At 46.9% G+C, this 15,172-nt stretch overlaps 2 protein-coding genes across 3 annotated transcripts in view; one reads left to right on the plus strand and one right to left on the minus strand.

Moving 5' to 3' along the window:
• GOSR2 (golgi SNAP receptor complex member 2) overlaps positions 1–15,172 on the minus strand; it is a 149,807-nt gene that overhangs the window by 65,235 nt on the left and 69,400 nt on the right. The window lies entirely within an intron of this gene.
• The window catches only part of LOC117012797 (leucine-rich repeat-containing protein 37B), a 32,056-nt gene continuing 31,249 nt past the window's right edge, over positions 14,366–15,172 (plus strand). The window contains exon 1 of the mRNA XM_033089235.1: positions 14,366–14,662. Coding sequence (XP_032945126.1) covers positions 14,366–14,662 — 297 coding nt within the window. The remainder of the gene's footprint in view (positions 14,663–15,172) is intronic.

Here is a 15,172-nt window from a genome sequence, read left to right on the forward strand (position 1 = left end):
GTCTCTCTTTTGGGATATTTGAGTTGTTCACCCCTAGTCCCCCCTTTTTGGGGGTTTTTTTGCATCAGAAACAATATTACTACAAAGAGCCTTGGAACAAAGTCTTTGTGCAAAAACTATAATTTTTTATTTTATATTTTGAAAAATGGCCCCGTAGAATCAAGAAATTATATCCTGCCAAATTGTTCTCCACAAATGTACTAGTTTACACTCTCCCTGTGGAAAGAGGTATTGCATCCAATCCTGGTTATTGGCATTATGTTAAAAACTCTTTGCCTGACTTTATGGGATTGGGGATGGTTTCTCACCTTCATTAATTTGCATTCTTTGTTGTGAAAGGAAAGCTTTTGGGAATTTTTGCAATAGTCCAAGCAAAAGACACGGCTAGAGGCTTGGATTGCAGTGGTAGCAGTAGACGGAGAGACAGTGGGGGAAAAGGCTTGGCAAATTGGAGTGAGGGTATTCAAGATGTCCTCAGCACTTGAGCATCTCAAAGCTATACCCCTCTCCCAGTCACCATTAGCAGAACACTGATTCGTGTGTGTGTGTGTGTGTGTGTGTGTGTGTGTGTGTCCTGGGAAGCTATTAATATTTTCATTTTAAAGATGAAGAAACTGACACACATCCATAGACATGAGTTCATGTGCGTTCACACACACACACACGGAAGATTGTCCCACCTTCCTCAGTCCGGGAAAGCAGCTAGCACAAGGGCACCCAGTTTTCTGGGCAACAATCTCCTCTGACCACCCCTCGCCCGAACCAGGAAAGAACAGGAGGACAACAGGTGTTTGGCCCAGACATTCGTCCTCTGCTTTTGACCAGCAGATTTCTTTAGAGAAATGCCCAGTTATGTCCGTCCTTCTCCTGAGACCAGCCTCTGACCTTTGATGTACCCTGGACTTGGAGTCTATGCCCTTGACTCCATTCGGCTGAGGTCAGGCTGTCTACTGCACAGAAAAGAGAAGTGTGAATAAAAGTGGGGGGGAGGGGCCTGCCTATCTGTCTCTGCAAGAGGCTGTGAGGGAGCTGAAGCTTGGCCTTTCCTTTATGAAGCACATATAATAATATGCTCAGTGTGTTAACTATCCACCCTCACTCAAGTCTTACAGCAGCCCTTGGCATCCACTGGATGGTCCCCATGACACGAGGAAACAGAGGCTCAGAGTGATTAATTGACCTACACAAGACCTCACAAATAGTTGAACATCAGAAGCAGAATTTGAGCCCCGATCTGACCTGTTTCAAAACTGCACTCTTGATTATTCCGGTCTGTGCTCGCTTCGGCAGCACATACACTAAAATTGGAACGATTATTCCGGTCTGCCCCCTCTCTTCCATCAAACATAAGCTGGTTTCTCTGGATACCCGGGGGTGGGGGGAGGAAGGTGCTGCCATTACCTGGGAGGAGGAAAGGAGAGAGAAAACTTGGGCTTGTGAAAATACACAAAGAGCACCCAAATGAAAACATGCAAAGGCTATTTATTCAGAACTTGCTATAGCAAGGGAGTCGGCCACCATCGTATGAGATTGGCAGACACTCAAAGGCAGGCAGAGGAGTGAGAAAGCTTTATGGGGGGAAAAAGGGAAGGCTTCAGGTGTGCCTTGATTCAGGCTGTTGGCAGGTGAAAGCGAGAGGTGGGCCAACGCGGAGCCAGGCGTCCCACGTGATTAGTTAGGGTAGCACATTTGATTTTCTCCAGGTTGTCCTATGTTGGAAGCAGGGGCAAAATTAGGGAAGCTGTCAGTTATTGATCAAGTGCTGGCCATTTGGGCTGACTGCTCCAGGAATTGTGGTCTGTCTTCCTGGGCTGTTGCTGCAGGTCAGAGTTCTCTTTATATATGATCTGGCCATTTTCTGTTTGTGTATTCAGTCTCCATTTTCCTCCCCAGAGTTCAAGTGTGTGTGTGTGTGTGTGTGTGTGTGTGTGTGTGTGTGTGTATGTGTGTGTTGTGTGTGGGGGGGGTGCTCCCTATCCAGGGCTCCCTCCTTCTGCTTCTCTCTTCTGCCCTTCTGGAGCCACTGGTCCCAGCAAGTCTGGTTGCTATTCGTTGTGCAATAACTCTTAATTCTTATAATAATCCTGAAAGGTAAGTGTATTAGCCATTCATTGCCACAGCCAGCTAAGCTGCTTCCTGATTCCTGGCCCTCAGAAACTCTGAGAGTTAATACATATTTGCTAAGTTTACTAAAAGAGTTCCATCGTTAAACAGTGTGCCCTGCATCCCCCCTGGGAAATTCACAAGGTGTTGGCCAGGGCCACAGTGATTTGAAGGTTTGAGTGGGGGTAGCAGATGGGCTGCCAACATGAACCCTCTGACACGGCTGTGGTCTCAAGGCCTCAGTTCCTGGCCATTTAGACCTTCCACAGGGCTGCGTGAGTGTCCTTGTGACATGGTGGCTGGCTTCCCTCACAGTTACTCTTGAAAAATGGGCTGGAAGGTGAGCAACTGGTAGAAGGGAGAGGGACGGAAGAGTGAGGTTGCAGAGTGAAACGTGTTAGCTGTCATGATTTAATCTTCACAGCTAAACACAGACGTCATTAGCCCCATTTGACAGATGAAAAAAGGGAGGCTCAGATAGGACTAAAATCTTGCCTGAGGTCACAGAGCTGGTAACTGGTAAAGCCAGGATTTAAGCCCTTAGTTACCTTCTAACCTAGCCCAAGCTCTTTCTAGTACTTCGTGTTTGTGTGGGGGCTGCTTCGTTATTAGGAAAAGAATCCCCTCCCACCCCAGCCTTGTAGAGGCCTCAGGAGCCTGTCCACTGGGCTGCCTCCCCACTCTAGAGACAAGGAAGCCAGCACCTATGGACCCAGCTGCCACCCACACAGAACTATTTTTACCCTTCACCTCAGTGACAGGTCTGCATCTCCCAGTTCTGGAAAGGCCATCTGGGCAGTCTGGCTGCCCCAGGAACAGCCTCCACCCAGAGGCCACCCTTTATGCCCTGCTGTCCCCACAGCTGTTTCTAGATGAACCTTTAGCTCCCTGACTTACCTTGGTCAGTAAGGCACCTCCTTGCCCTATGTTGAGAGATTCGTAGGGCAATCCTCCCTAGTCACTAGCACCTGCTGGATGGACCTACTGAACGAAAATGTTTAAATCTGTAGATATTTTAAGTTGTTCACACTTCAAACAAGGTAAATACAGTACTCTATGCATGAACTATTTTAATGATGACATAAGAATGATTGTATTTGCTTATTCAATTGTACACACACACACACACAATGTAAATAGATGACTATTATAGGGCATCATACTTCAGGGAGGCCCAGAGCCCTTGAACACAATTAATTTTCTGCAGTGGTTTCCAACAACTCCCTTAGGTTGCTGTTCACACTATTCCTTTGGCAAACTCTTCCTGGAACGGGCAAAGGTTGCCTTCCGCCGGGTTCCTGTCCAAACAATGTCACATTTCACAGAGGTATTTTTTTGCATCTGTTACAGAATTTAAATAAAAACAGATTGCCCTGTTTGGGCCCCTAGGAGAGACAGACGGACAGCAGAGGAGGGCCCCCTGGCAGTTCAGGCCAAGGTGGCTTTACCCAAAGCAGTAGGTGAAAGGCCTCAGACAGGTATCACACCCCACCGCCTGCCACCTGTCTGATGTGTGTTTTAGAGAATACCTGAATTTTAAAGATCTGGGATCTATTTCTGCCTCCGCCCCTAAGTGTCTGTGTGACATTGAACAAGTCAACCATCCTTTCTGGGCCTTAATTGCTCATCTGTAAAGCAAGGGAACTAAATCAGATAACCTTCAATAAAACTTTATTTACAAAAACAGGTAGTGGGCCAGGTGGGCCATCGTCGGCCTTCCTCCTCTATATGTTTCCTGCGGAATGCAGAGGGCACGGGGCCCAAGGTCAGTGCCTGAAACGCTGCCGGACCTCCCTTAACCCCTCTGTAAATGAGGAGTGTGGGTCATACCCGCATTTCCCAAACTGAGCTCTCCGAATCAGTAGTTCAGTGAGGCTTGCAATAGAAGAGACACTGACCTAAACAGGTGTCTTTACTACAGGCCTTCTCAGGGCCTTTACTATGTTGGTGTGCATTGTGAATTTCCCTGGGGGTACAGGAAGCAGCGTTTAACAATGGAACTCTTTTTTCCTAACACCAATTAATATTTTTTGCCACTATGTACCACTCAGCACAGTTTGGGAACTGCCCTATAACCTCCCTGCAGCCTCAGTTTCCTTCCCTGTAGAACATGGATGATGATGGTGCCCGCTGTTGGGAAGGTTAAATGAGGTAATACCTGGAAACAGGCCTGCCACTGTGCCTGGCACAGAGTAAGTGTTCACTAAATGCTGGTAGCTATTATTTATAATAAGGTTCTTTCTTTCCAGCTTCCAACTGTAGCATGTAATTAAACTCCAAAGCATCTGGCTTCCTGAGTCAAAAGAATCCACCTGGAGGGAAAAAAAGGAAGAGAAAGATCCTTCTGGGTTGGCCATTTGTCCACCACCTCGCTGCCAGTCATCACAACAGGGAAACGCAGCAGGATCCCAACCCCTCACGACAAGGCTCCGGGAGTCGGTGGTTCCCTGCGTAGCTCAGACGCCAAGGGGGATTTGCGGCTGCGGAGAGGGGAGAGGCAGGATCCGGGCTGCTGTAGGGTCAAGCAGAAGAACCCAACAGCATTCTCGTGGGTCAGCTCCCCTTTCCCACTGACCTGGGCACAGTGATCCCAGCCACTTTCAGGTGTGTGCTGTGCTGGGGGAACAGTGGCAGGGAGAGCGGAGGAGAATTCAGGCACCAAGGGCCATCTGTAGAGGGAACAGCATCTGCTAAGGCTCAAGGGCCAGGAGGAGCACGTGGCTGTAGTCACAGAAGGGGGGGAGGAAGGAAAGGGGAGGCAATGAGGGGGAGTGTCAGCAAAGAAGGCTCCAGAGTAGGCTGGAACCAGGACATGAGAGACTTTCAGCAGGGAGGTATTTACATTGCCCTGGATTAAAAACAATAACAATTTGGGATTTTCAAAATGTTGACAATGAACACGTATAGCTTTTATAAGAAGTAAAATGATATTTTTTAAAAAAGAAAGAAAATGATCACTCTTGTAATCATGTGGAGGTCAGCTGGGAGGCCACTGCAAATGACCAGGCAATAGGTCATGATGGGGCCCTGTGGCTCATAAAGTCTAAAACATGTATTATCTGGCCCTTTACCGGAAAAGTTTGCTAATTCGTGGTTTATCATGATAAAAACTAAGAAATTAAATGCCCAAGACAAGGAGATGGATCAAATTACAGGGCCTCCCTTCAGCAAATCCAGGGCAAAGCCACTACTGGAAAACGCTGCTGGAGCGCAGGGGCTCTCAAACTTGGCCGTACTTTGGAACCACCTGGAGAGTCTAAAAATCCCGCCGTCCAACCCCATCCTGACCATTAAATCCGAGTTGATACTTGTTAAGCTTTCCCGGGGGTGTCTAATGCAGAGCCGCTGTTGTAGGAGAATGCTCAGTGACATAGAAATATGGCCACTACATATTAAGTGACGCAAAGCAGTTTACCTAACAGAGTGTTCTATTTGACTCCTTGCTGGTAAATGTCTACATGCACACTCACAAATGCACACTGCTGCCCGCATATGAACAACAGATGCCGAAAATTGACACTGTTCATCTCTGTAGTGATGAGCAAAAATCTCTGAGATGTTTTTTCTTTTTAATTATCTACACTTTCTATGTGTTCTACAATAAACATTACAATCTTGTAATAAGTACAAAAAAGATTTTTAAAATCAGCTTAAAAATCATATAGTTGTTTTGGGACAAAGTATAGAAATGAGCATCTAATGAAACAAGGGGTCGCCAGGTCATTCGTGTCAGGCAAACCCTAATGGCTGCTGGCCCTGCAGCCCAACTGAGAAGCACGCCCCAGCCTCATGGAGACACCAGGGCTCTGTGAGTTAGGCAGCTCCTGCGGCCTCTAAGCCTCAGACCCCACCAGTGTAACATGGGGCGAGTGTGGCCACCTCACAGGATCAAAACCAAGCATGAATGCTCAGAGTCTGCCACGAAGCAGGTGCTCAGCAAAGGTTGTGTCTTTCTCCATAAGCAGCTCACAGTCAGCCTGCAGCCAGGCAGCTTGTTGCCATTCTTGCTGAAGGACAAGGGTTGGTTTTCCGAAAGCTGCGCCTGCCCAAGTTCCTCCACAGCCGCTGGTCTCTGATGCTGTTGCAGCTGAGCTAGCTGGCAGCCACCTCTCGTTGACTTTGGCTTGGAGTCTCTGCTGCCCCTGGAATTTTCCCACGCTCCCTAGAAAGACCCTGGCTTCTCATCAACACAAGCTGTTGACCATCTTATCAACACAGCCCTTATCCACTGTCCCCAAATGGGTCCCATCTGCACAAAGGAGGGCTTGCAGTCTTCCCGTGGCTGCTCACCTTTAATGAAAATGACAATAGTAGCTGCCACATATCGACCCTTCCTGTGCCTGGGCTTACAGCCTCTATCTCTCAGCCTTACCTCTGCAGGGTGTGTGACAGTAGTCCCATTTCACAGATGAAGATTGGTGGGGTGAAGGAACTCAGTCAGGGTCGCACGGCTAGTAAGTGGCAGGCCTGTCTGGCTCCCAAGTGACTCCTCTGCACCACACGGCCTCTTAGCCGTCTCCCTTCCCTCTTCTACCTCAGAAGGCAGAGGTTCCCCAGCTGATTCTGACATGCAGCCAAGTTTGATAACCATTGTTTGAAAAGCAGTGATTCTCCATTGACTATGGAAACCCCCGGAAAGATATTTTTAAATCATGGTGGGAGGGAGGGGAAAGCATGAAGTTGGGTGCAGGGGTAGTGGGTTGGAACTAGAAGGGGACACTCGGAGCCTTCTGGGGTTGTGGTAATGTCCTATTTCTTGATCTGGGTGCTGGCCACTTGGGTGTGTTCATTTTCTCTGAAAATCATTGAGCTGTACATTTACGATTTGTGTACTTGTCTACCTGCATATTATTTTATAGTAAAAAAAAATTTTTAATCCTGTTTTTTGAAGAAAAGAAAAACAGGCGGTTGTCCTCAGCCACTTCACAACCTTCTGGGCAAAGGCAGCCTGGCCCAGGACACATCGTCTCCAGGATGCTTTTCACAGCATCCAGCAGTTAATGGCCTTAAGTCTGTACCCGTCCTGCACAACAAGCACACCTGCTATCTTGTCCTGACGCCTCTCCTGGGCTGATGCCATGTTTAGCGAAAATGCCCATGCGGCTGCAGGAGCAGGGACTCCCCACAGCCAGGCCCCGTGGCCAGCCTCTGCAGCTCCTCCCTCCCCACAGTTGGACCCATAGGACCCCATCCTGCCCAAGCTCCAGGACCTAGGGCAACAGGGATGGAAACAGCTACAGCCCAGCACCTGGGTCTCAGCCGTGAGTCCCCTGCTGACCTCTGCCTGGTTACTACATGCACTGTTTACCCTCGTGCCTCACGCACTGGGAGGGCTGAATATTATCAGCAATCATTTTTATTGAGAGGCCTCCATTGTAGCGTCCATGGGTGCTCCACCATCACCCCCACTCCCAATTAAACCTTCTCTTCCTTATAAAAATGATCTTTCCAGGGCTTCATTCTTTAGCCTGTTTGCCGAAGTGTATGATGTTGTAATGTTTGATGATGGAACCTTGCCTTGCTCTGAAATTGTGGGGTTTAAGGCAAGGTGAAAGGTCAATACAGAGTACCCCCAATCTGGGAGGTCTTCCACAGGCACCCTGAGAATCACAAGCCTTTGGTGCCATGTCCAGCTACTTCACATCAGCCCTGCAGATGACAGACTGGAGATGGCTGCTGCCTCATTGCACACAGGACACCCTTTGAAGAGATGTGGTAGCGCAGGGAGCTCTGTTGGTGTTAGGAACCAAGAAGGTGGAATCGGGAGCTACAGCGGGCCCAGCCCAAATCCCAGCTCTACTATACTACTGCGCAAAGGGACGTGTTGACTCCCACCTCCCCGCTAGTGAGCACAGAGGAAGGAATTCTTTCTTGTGTGTTGTGTCCTGCAACCCCACATTCTGTGCGTGGGCCGCTGCTGCCCTCTAGTGGTCTATGGATAAATTGCACAGCGAGTTGACCTGAAGATGGGTATTTGGGAGAAGCTATCCCTTAAGTCTGAGTAAGTGATGCTGGAGTTCTCAGCCTTGACGGACCCACAGTCCCTTTTCATAAACGGATATCAACCTTATGATTTCATAAACTTGATATTTTAATGTCACGTTTATGGTTTAGAAACAGGTTTTCCAGATTTTAATTTGCCTTTGACCCAATATAGGTGGGAAAGTATGTATGTGTGTATTTTATTTACAAGAAATTGAATTTTTAATCATTGTTGCCAGAGTTCGGGGCCTGTATAATTTCTCCTCTGGGGGAACTTGAAGTATTAGTTTTAGTCGGTGTTTATAATCAATTTGTAAAGAATTGGAGAAGGTATACATGCCGTGTGGTAAAGTACAAGCCTGATAATAAAGCCAACATTTCAGCCTCGCTAATATATGGTATGTAAGTGGTGACTGTCCTTCTATCTATTCTTCCTGGGACGTAGCATACCCGTCAGATCTGCACACTCACCTTCGTCAGCGCTGGTGTCCTGTCCAGTGTAAGTCTCTCATCTTCCTGTCCATCTCCATCTTTTGTCTCACTGATTTGCACACGTCTGTCGGGGACCTTCTGAAATGGGCACATACAGCCTTGATGGACTTGTGCAGTGTGCTCTTCTGCCTTCAGTGTACATTTCTTTTCTGTCACTGGATTTTAGTTCTTGGTATTCTGCATTTCCGCAGGCAATACAATTTTTGTGGGTTTCTCACGATTCATTGCAAAGTCAAAGCAGGCATTTCCTCAAATTTTCCTCCTTTTTCTATAGCAATTTATTTCCAGAAGCATACTTTTCCAGTACTGTCTTTAGAACTGGCAAGAGGAGCCGCTAACTGGCCCTGTACTTTAGAGTCGCCTTATACAAGATAATTAGATTTATTAAGGACAACAGAGGCCTGTCATTCAGCACCTGGCACAGCAGGACCCAAGCAGAAACATCCACTCTCTGGACTAACAGTGTTCAGGTCTCAGGGAGATGCTTCTTCACATCTTATCCCATATCCATGGGGTAAAAATACAACTGCTTCTAAAGATTTAATGAAAGCTTAATGGGGGCCCCTGCTACGCCTTATATGGGAGCACAGAGAGACTGAGTAGAAAATTACTTAGGTAAGAGAAACAAATGAATGACCATGTCAGAGCTTTCCTTTCAGATAGGCTGAATGCAATAGATTTAAACACAATGAAATACCACTTTCTAGTAGTGCTGAGTGTACAATTTCTTCTTGTTTTTGTGTTCCTGGTTTTTTTTTTTTTTTTTTTGCATGGATGAATACATTTATTCATCATTGCATGGATGGGCTATCATGTAGAGCGCTTTGGTAGCTGGTTCTAGCAGTACACATGAATTGCAACAGTATTTGCCTCAGTTGTAACTGGAAGCTGGGACTATTTTTGGAATATTACACACGACCCATTACACATTACTCTTATATTTGTCCATATGTCTAGACTTTAGCAGTAACTTGATACTAATTCTTTACATTGGCAACTAGATGGACATTGAATACTAGAATTCGGAATTTTAACATTTTTATTTAGAGTTCCTTAAGTTTTCAATTAAATTTTCAGTTAAATTTATAATTTTAAAAAATTTTAAATTAAAATGTAAAATTAAAAATAACTTACAATTGAGTTAAGCTTTTAAAGAGTGAAAATGTTTGAATGCATGTGAATAATTTTGATATAAAAATTTGATATGCATTATTTCTAATTTGCATTTTGCCATTTCAATTATTAAATACTCTTCAATATTTAAAAAAGCTATTTTCTGGGAAAGTATTTAATTAAAAAGTTTTATATACGTTTATATTATTTATGAAAAAATAAATTTTATACTTTGATTATAATTGCTTTGAATCCTTAAGTATATTTCTAAATCTTGATAATAACATGATTCATGATTTTGCTGAAAAGATAAAATAAATTTCATGGAATAGTTATATCATTTATTAATTATGCATATAATTTTGACATATACAAATCATAGCTTCACGCACACTTAACAATTTTGTCCTTTTACCGGAATTTTTGTCAGAATATGATAGAACATACTTAATTTAACAGCTTGTTAGTTTCATTTACAACTTGTAAATATTTAGACAAATGATCTGTGGCCTCTATTTGCCTTTATGCCCCAGGCTGTGACTTTCAAAATTTATTCATGGGCACCAGCATGGGTTTTCCAGTTCCTTGAGTGGGTAGGAATCCACCCAAGGTCGTGTCTGTCACATTTGGGGACATGGGGGTACAGGGTGCTTCCGGTCCCCCTTTGAGGCTCACATCATCCCCTCCAAAATTTTTAGCTACAGGGAGAGCCTCTCCTGGCCAAATTTCCAGCATGTGGTCCTGAGCTACAGAAGCCTCCCCCACCCCAAACCCCGGGCTCTAATTCTGTACAAATGAGTTTATTTGGGTCATCTGACCCATCTGTAGCTTTTGGGCCACAAATGGCTGCTCATAAAGTGGTACTCCCAGAATGCCCTCCTCCCAGGGCTCTACCTACCCCAAGCTTTCTCTGGCTTCACATCCCCAAATGCAATGTGCTGCTGCCCTACTGGGAGAAGTACACAGGCAGAGGGTAGGGGCAGCACAGCCCCATTAGAAATCGCTCCCTAACTTCTTTCTGTCACACCCTGCCATCCTGTCTCAGAAGGTAGAGTGGCCACTGGTGACAAAAGTTTCTCTTGTCTCCTTTTGCTACATTTGGTGGAAATGTCTCCCAGCCATCATTGGTGACTAATGATACTAAGATGAGTGGCCTTCACGAGGAAGTGACAGGATGTCAGGTCATCAGGTTAAGCCCACACCGACTCTACTAGGCAGGTCTCTCTTGGTTGCAAGTGACAGAAACCCCACTTCAACTTGCTCAGACAAGAAGGGACATTTATGGAACTGCAGGATTGCAGTAGGACAAGAGTGTGTTTAGATCTCAGAAAAGGCGGGCTCTGGGACTGGAAGCCTGTCTGGATCCGCTTCCTCCTCTGAGAGGAGGCTTATCTTCTCATATGGGCTGTATCCACAGGATTCCAAACTCTTGGCCTTTGGCTGCCTCACACCAGCAGGCTTCCTGTGAGAAGCTGAGCTGCTCCACGTAGTTTCAATTCAAAATATACTGTCACCTGGAGGGCCGAGCCCGTGACTGGAGCCTCCACTAAAACCCCATGGGGGATAGAGCTCATCCAAAGGTGGTACTGCTTCCAGAAGGGGAAGGAGGTGGCAGAAAGAACAACCAGAGCTCTCTACCCTTTCCCACCCAGTGGTCTTCATCACAGTTGTCACCTAGTCTTCCAGGCCCATCTGCCATTTCTGCGTGAAGCTGCATCAGGCCTCAAGACAGGGCCGACTTGTGTGATCAAGACCAGAGCATTTCCAGGAGAGTGATGACATCACAGAATTGGGGTTCCAGAAGGCGGGGGAGTGGCGTGGCCCAGCACTCCCACCTTCTTTAGAACTTGGAGAACCGTGACCCAGATGAGGCTAGAGTATATATACTTCATGAGAAAAAGGAGGCTCCCACCCAAACAACTTTGTTCTACAGATTCTCACAGAAATTCCTGGGCCAGCTACGACCTGGGGGCGGAGAGGGATAGGAGAAAGATAAGCTTTGCAAGGGGAGGTAGCGATGCACTGTATTCCCCCAAGGGGACCTCAAGAGGGCACAGCATGGGCAGAGATGGAGCTCCCTGCTTCCCAAGGCTCAGTGACACCTGTCTGAAGGAACCTACTGAGTCAGGGCAGGGTAGGGTTGCATGAGACATGCTTATACTAAAAGGGGTTTGTTGTTTATCTGAAATGCTAATGTAACTGGGCATCCTGTAATTTTATTTGCTGAATCTGGCAACTTTAGGGTGGGAGAGAGACACAAAAGAACGGTTACAAGCTCAGACTAGTATGGAGAGGATGTCACCTGGGATGAGGCAGGGTGCAGGCCTGTTGTGAATCATTTTAAAACTCCTCTCCTCCCTTGGAATTCTTTATTTCCTTTTCTTCTTGCCTCCACTTCGTGTTAATTTCTTCCCTTCCCATTGACAAATAAAACTGACCAGAGCCTCAGGAATTAATAGTTTTCTGGGGATTCCTCCTTATTCCCATCCAGGTCCAGGCTCCTGGTTCCTGACTGTCATTTGCAAACCAAGAGGAACACAGTGAAGATGTTTCTATATTTTGAAATTATTAAAACATTCTTTGTGCAAAGAATGTGCTAATTTATTCATTATTAATTCCACATGTACCGGGGGTGCCAAAAACATGTATACATGACTTGTATTCATCTTTGGTTATCAGTATATATTGAGTATTCCAGTTTTAGTATACTTTTTTCCTTTCTTAAATGTTTATGCATTTTTTGGCACCCTCTGTATGTGAGTACCTAATACAGTAGGAGTGTGCTGGGGACTAGGAGAAGGAAGATAAGACACACCTGTTATTCTTGAGGCGTTCCTAATCTAGGTGGAGAAGCAGAGACATCCACGAGTAATGGACACAGTCAATGAATGGATACATACAATGGATAGAGTAGATAATAACATCTGTAATTGTTGGTTAGAAACAGGATCAGGATCTGACTAGTTCCACCAAAGCCAACTGTTTTGGAAGTAAAAGAAAATGCTCAGAAGTAGGTAATGGGTGGGGCTAAGGGTCAGGTATATTGAGGTGGACAAAGTAGTGGTGGGGTGGGGAAGCGGTGCTAGGTGCCAATGATTTGGGGGTGCTTTGGGAGAAAGGGCTAGAATCTAGGTGATAAAAAGACTTCTCCAGGTACGATCTGACGTGCCTGCAAGGTGCTGATGTGGAGAAGAACCTGCCTAAGGACAATGCAGAGGCAGAGAAGGAGCCATTGGAGGAGTGTCCCGCACACAGCCACCGTCAGCTGTGTGTGACTGAACTGGGGTGTTATCTTAGCCCATTCATGTCCCCACTTCTGAGCTTTCACTTCTTCAGCTATAAAATGAGAGAATCGACTATTCAGTGATGCCCAGACTTCTGAATTTCATAGACCAGTAAAATGTGGGTGGGAAAAGGAAGATGGTGATAAGATTTCCAACTTTTTATTTTAAAGTCCAAGTAAGAATATTAATCAAAATATAACTATGATCTTAAATGTGATTATACTACAGCATTTGAAAACTATTATGCTTTTCAATTGGGGTGTTTTACCCAGCACTCAGCATCTCATATATATATTGTATGAAATATTTTGCTGAAATATTTTGTGCCAGACAATAAATAAGGACTGAAATCCAATAGATTATAAAAAGGGCTGTGAAGGAAGCAAACTGGGTGCTAGTTACAGAATCTCAACAAAATTACTTCACATGCTGGCTTTTAGATCCTACATGTCTTCCCCACGTGTGCACATGGGGTGGACCTCTGAAAAGTGGCACTGCTGCTTTCTAGATTAATGGCTGTGATGAGGCAAGGTGGCATGGTGGACGTTTTTCCACGCTCTCTTAAAGGGCTATTCACTTGCTTTCAGACCGTGTTTCCCAGAATTAATTGCTCACCGTTAGAAACTCCTGTTACAGAAACTGTGGAGTCATCACTGATTCAGTAGCAGCCCCATTCTAACAGAGTAGTGAATTAATAATCAGACATGGATACTGAGAATTTAGAGGAAATGGCAACATGTTAGAACTAACTGTAAGGTGTTCCCCTCCTACCGCCCTAACTTGCGTTCGTTTTGTAGGTCAGCTACTTTTCCTGGAAGCACGATGGCGAAGGGGAGGAAGACTGCCTCTCCGATTTCAGCTTTGAGGAGGAAGAGTTCAGATTGCCCGCAGTGGACTAAAACTTCTGAATGTCCTGGGATGCCAGGCCCCGTGGCTTCCTGGGGAAGTTCTGCCCCCCCCCAACCCCACGTCCTTGCACCGCCCCATTCCCCACCCCTGGGCTGCTGGAGTCCATGGCCACCCAGGTGTGCAGCCTAAATCCTGCCTCCTCTGAGGGGAAAGGGGACCCCAATGGGAGGTAGTTGTCGCCTGTGAAAAAGAACGCTCTGATCCTGGTGATTTTGGGAAAAGGCCTCGCTCCTGTGCAGAGCCCGTGACAGCCCCCGCCTAATAAAGGTGTCGACAATGAAGGGTGGGACTCCAGGTGAGGGCGGGGCGCGGGGCTGCTCACAGGTCACAGGCTGTCAGAATGGTCCGGCTCCCGCTTGGAGCCGCACTGCCCTTGGTCACTCGCTGCGCCCACGGACCTTCGACGTTCACACATCATGTCCCGGCTAAGCCTCTGCGCCCCAGCGCTCATCTTCACGTGGCAACTGTTGTGGCCGCTGGTCATGGCAGCTCAGCCTCCGGAGTTGGCCCTGGACCTTGTGCGGCTGACCTCCGATCCCCCAGCGCCAACCGAGCCCTGGTTTTTACACTCCTCTGACCTTCCTCCCGCATCACCCCATGTGCTCACCACCCCTGCAGACCCGGGGAGCTTTCATTTCCTGGGTTCCTCCGCTGCAGCCCAGATGGTGGCTTCCCCTCAGGAGTTGACTGAGCCTTTGGTTCCTTTCCCGGATGCCGCTGGAGAGCTCCCCCCAGGACCAGATCAGTTTGCTGCTGGACTTCAGGATCCTAAGGACAAGGTAACCCAGCATCACAGGCTCCCAGAGGTGGTTCCAAAGCTCAGCTGGGATCAGTCAGGCCGAGACTCCGCCTCCTCCACTTGAGAGTCAGACCGTAGGTCTAGATCAGGCTCACCACACATTTGAAATACTTGTTCCACCTCTAGGTAGTGCCAGTTCAAAGCCAGCAAAGCTTATTGTGTCACCCCCACACCTGGAGCAAGATCTGGCTCAGCTGCCATGCTTGCCAGAGTTGTTGGACCTCCAGGCCAGCTGCAAACACACCTCAGCTCTAGAGCGGCTGCAGGATGATTACTGAGATCCCAGTATGGATGTCATTGATCCTGAGGAGAAGCTACCTATAAATTTCCGGGTGGGAGGGGACCGGGGGGAGAGGCAGACAAACCTCCTGAGCTCCCTGAGGAGGCCACACCTCAGACTGCACAGTCCCCTGAAGAGGTTGAATCTCCTTCAGTCCAGCAGGAAGCCACACCTCAGCCTATAGAGGCCCCTGAGGAAGGCGAACCCTCT

This window comes from Rhinolophus ferrumequinum, chromosome 21, assembly GCF_004115265.2.
Source record: "Rhinolophus ferrumequinum isolate MPI-CBG mRhiFer1 chromosome 21, mRhiFer1_v1.p, whole genome shotgun sequence".
Lineage (NCBI taxonomy): Eukaryota > Metazoa > Chordata > Mammalia > Chiroptera > Rhinolophidae > Rhinolophus > Rhinolophus ferrumequinum.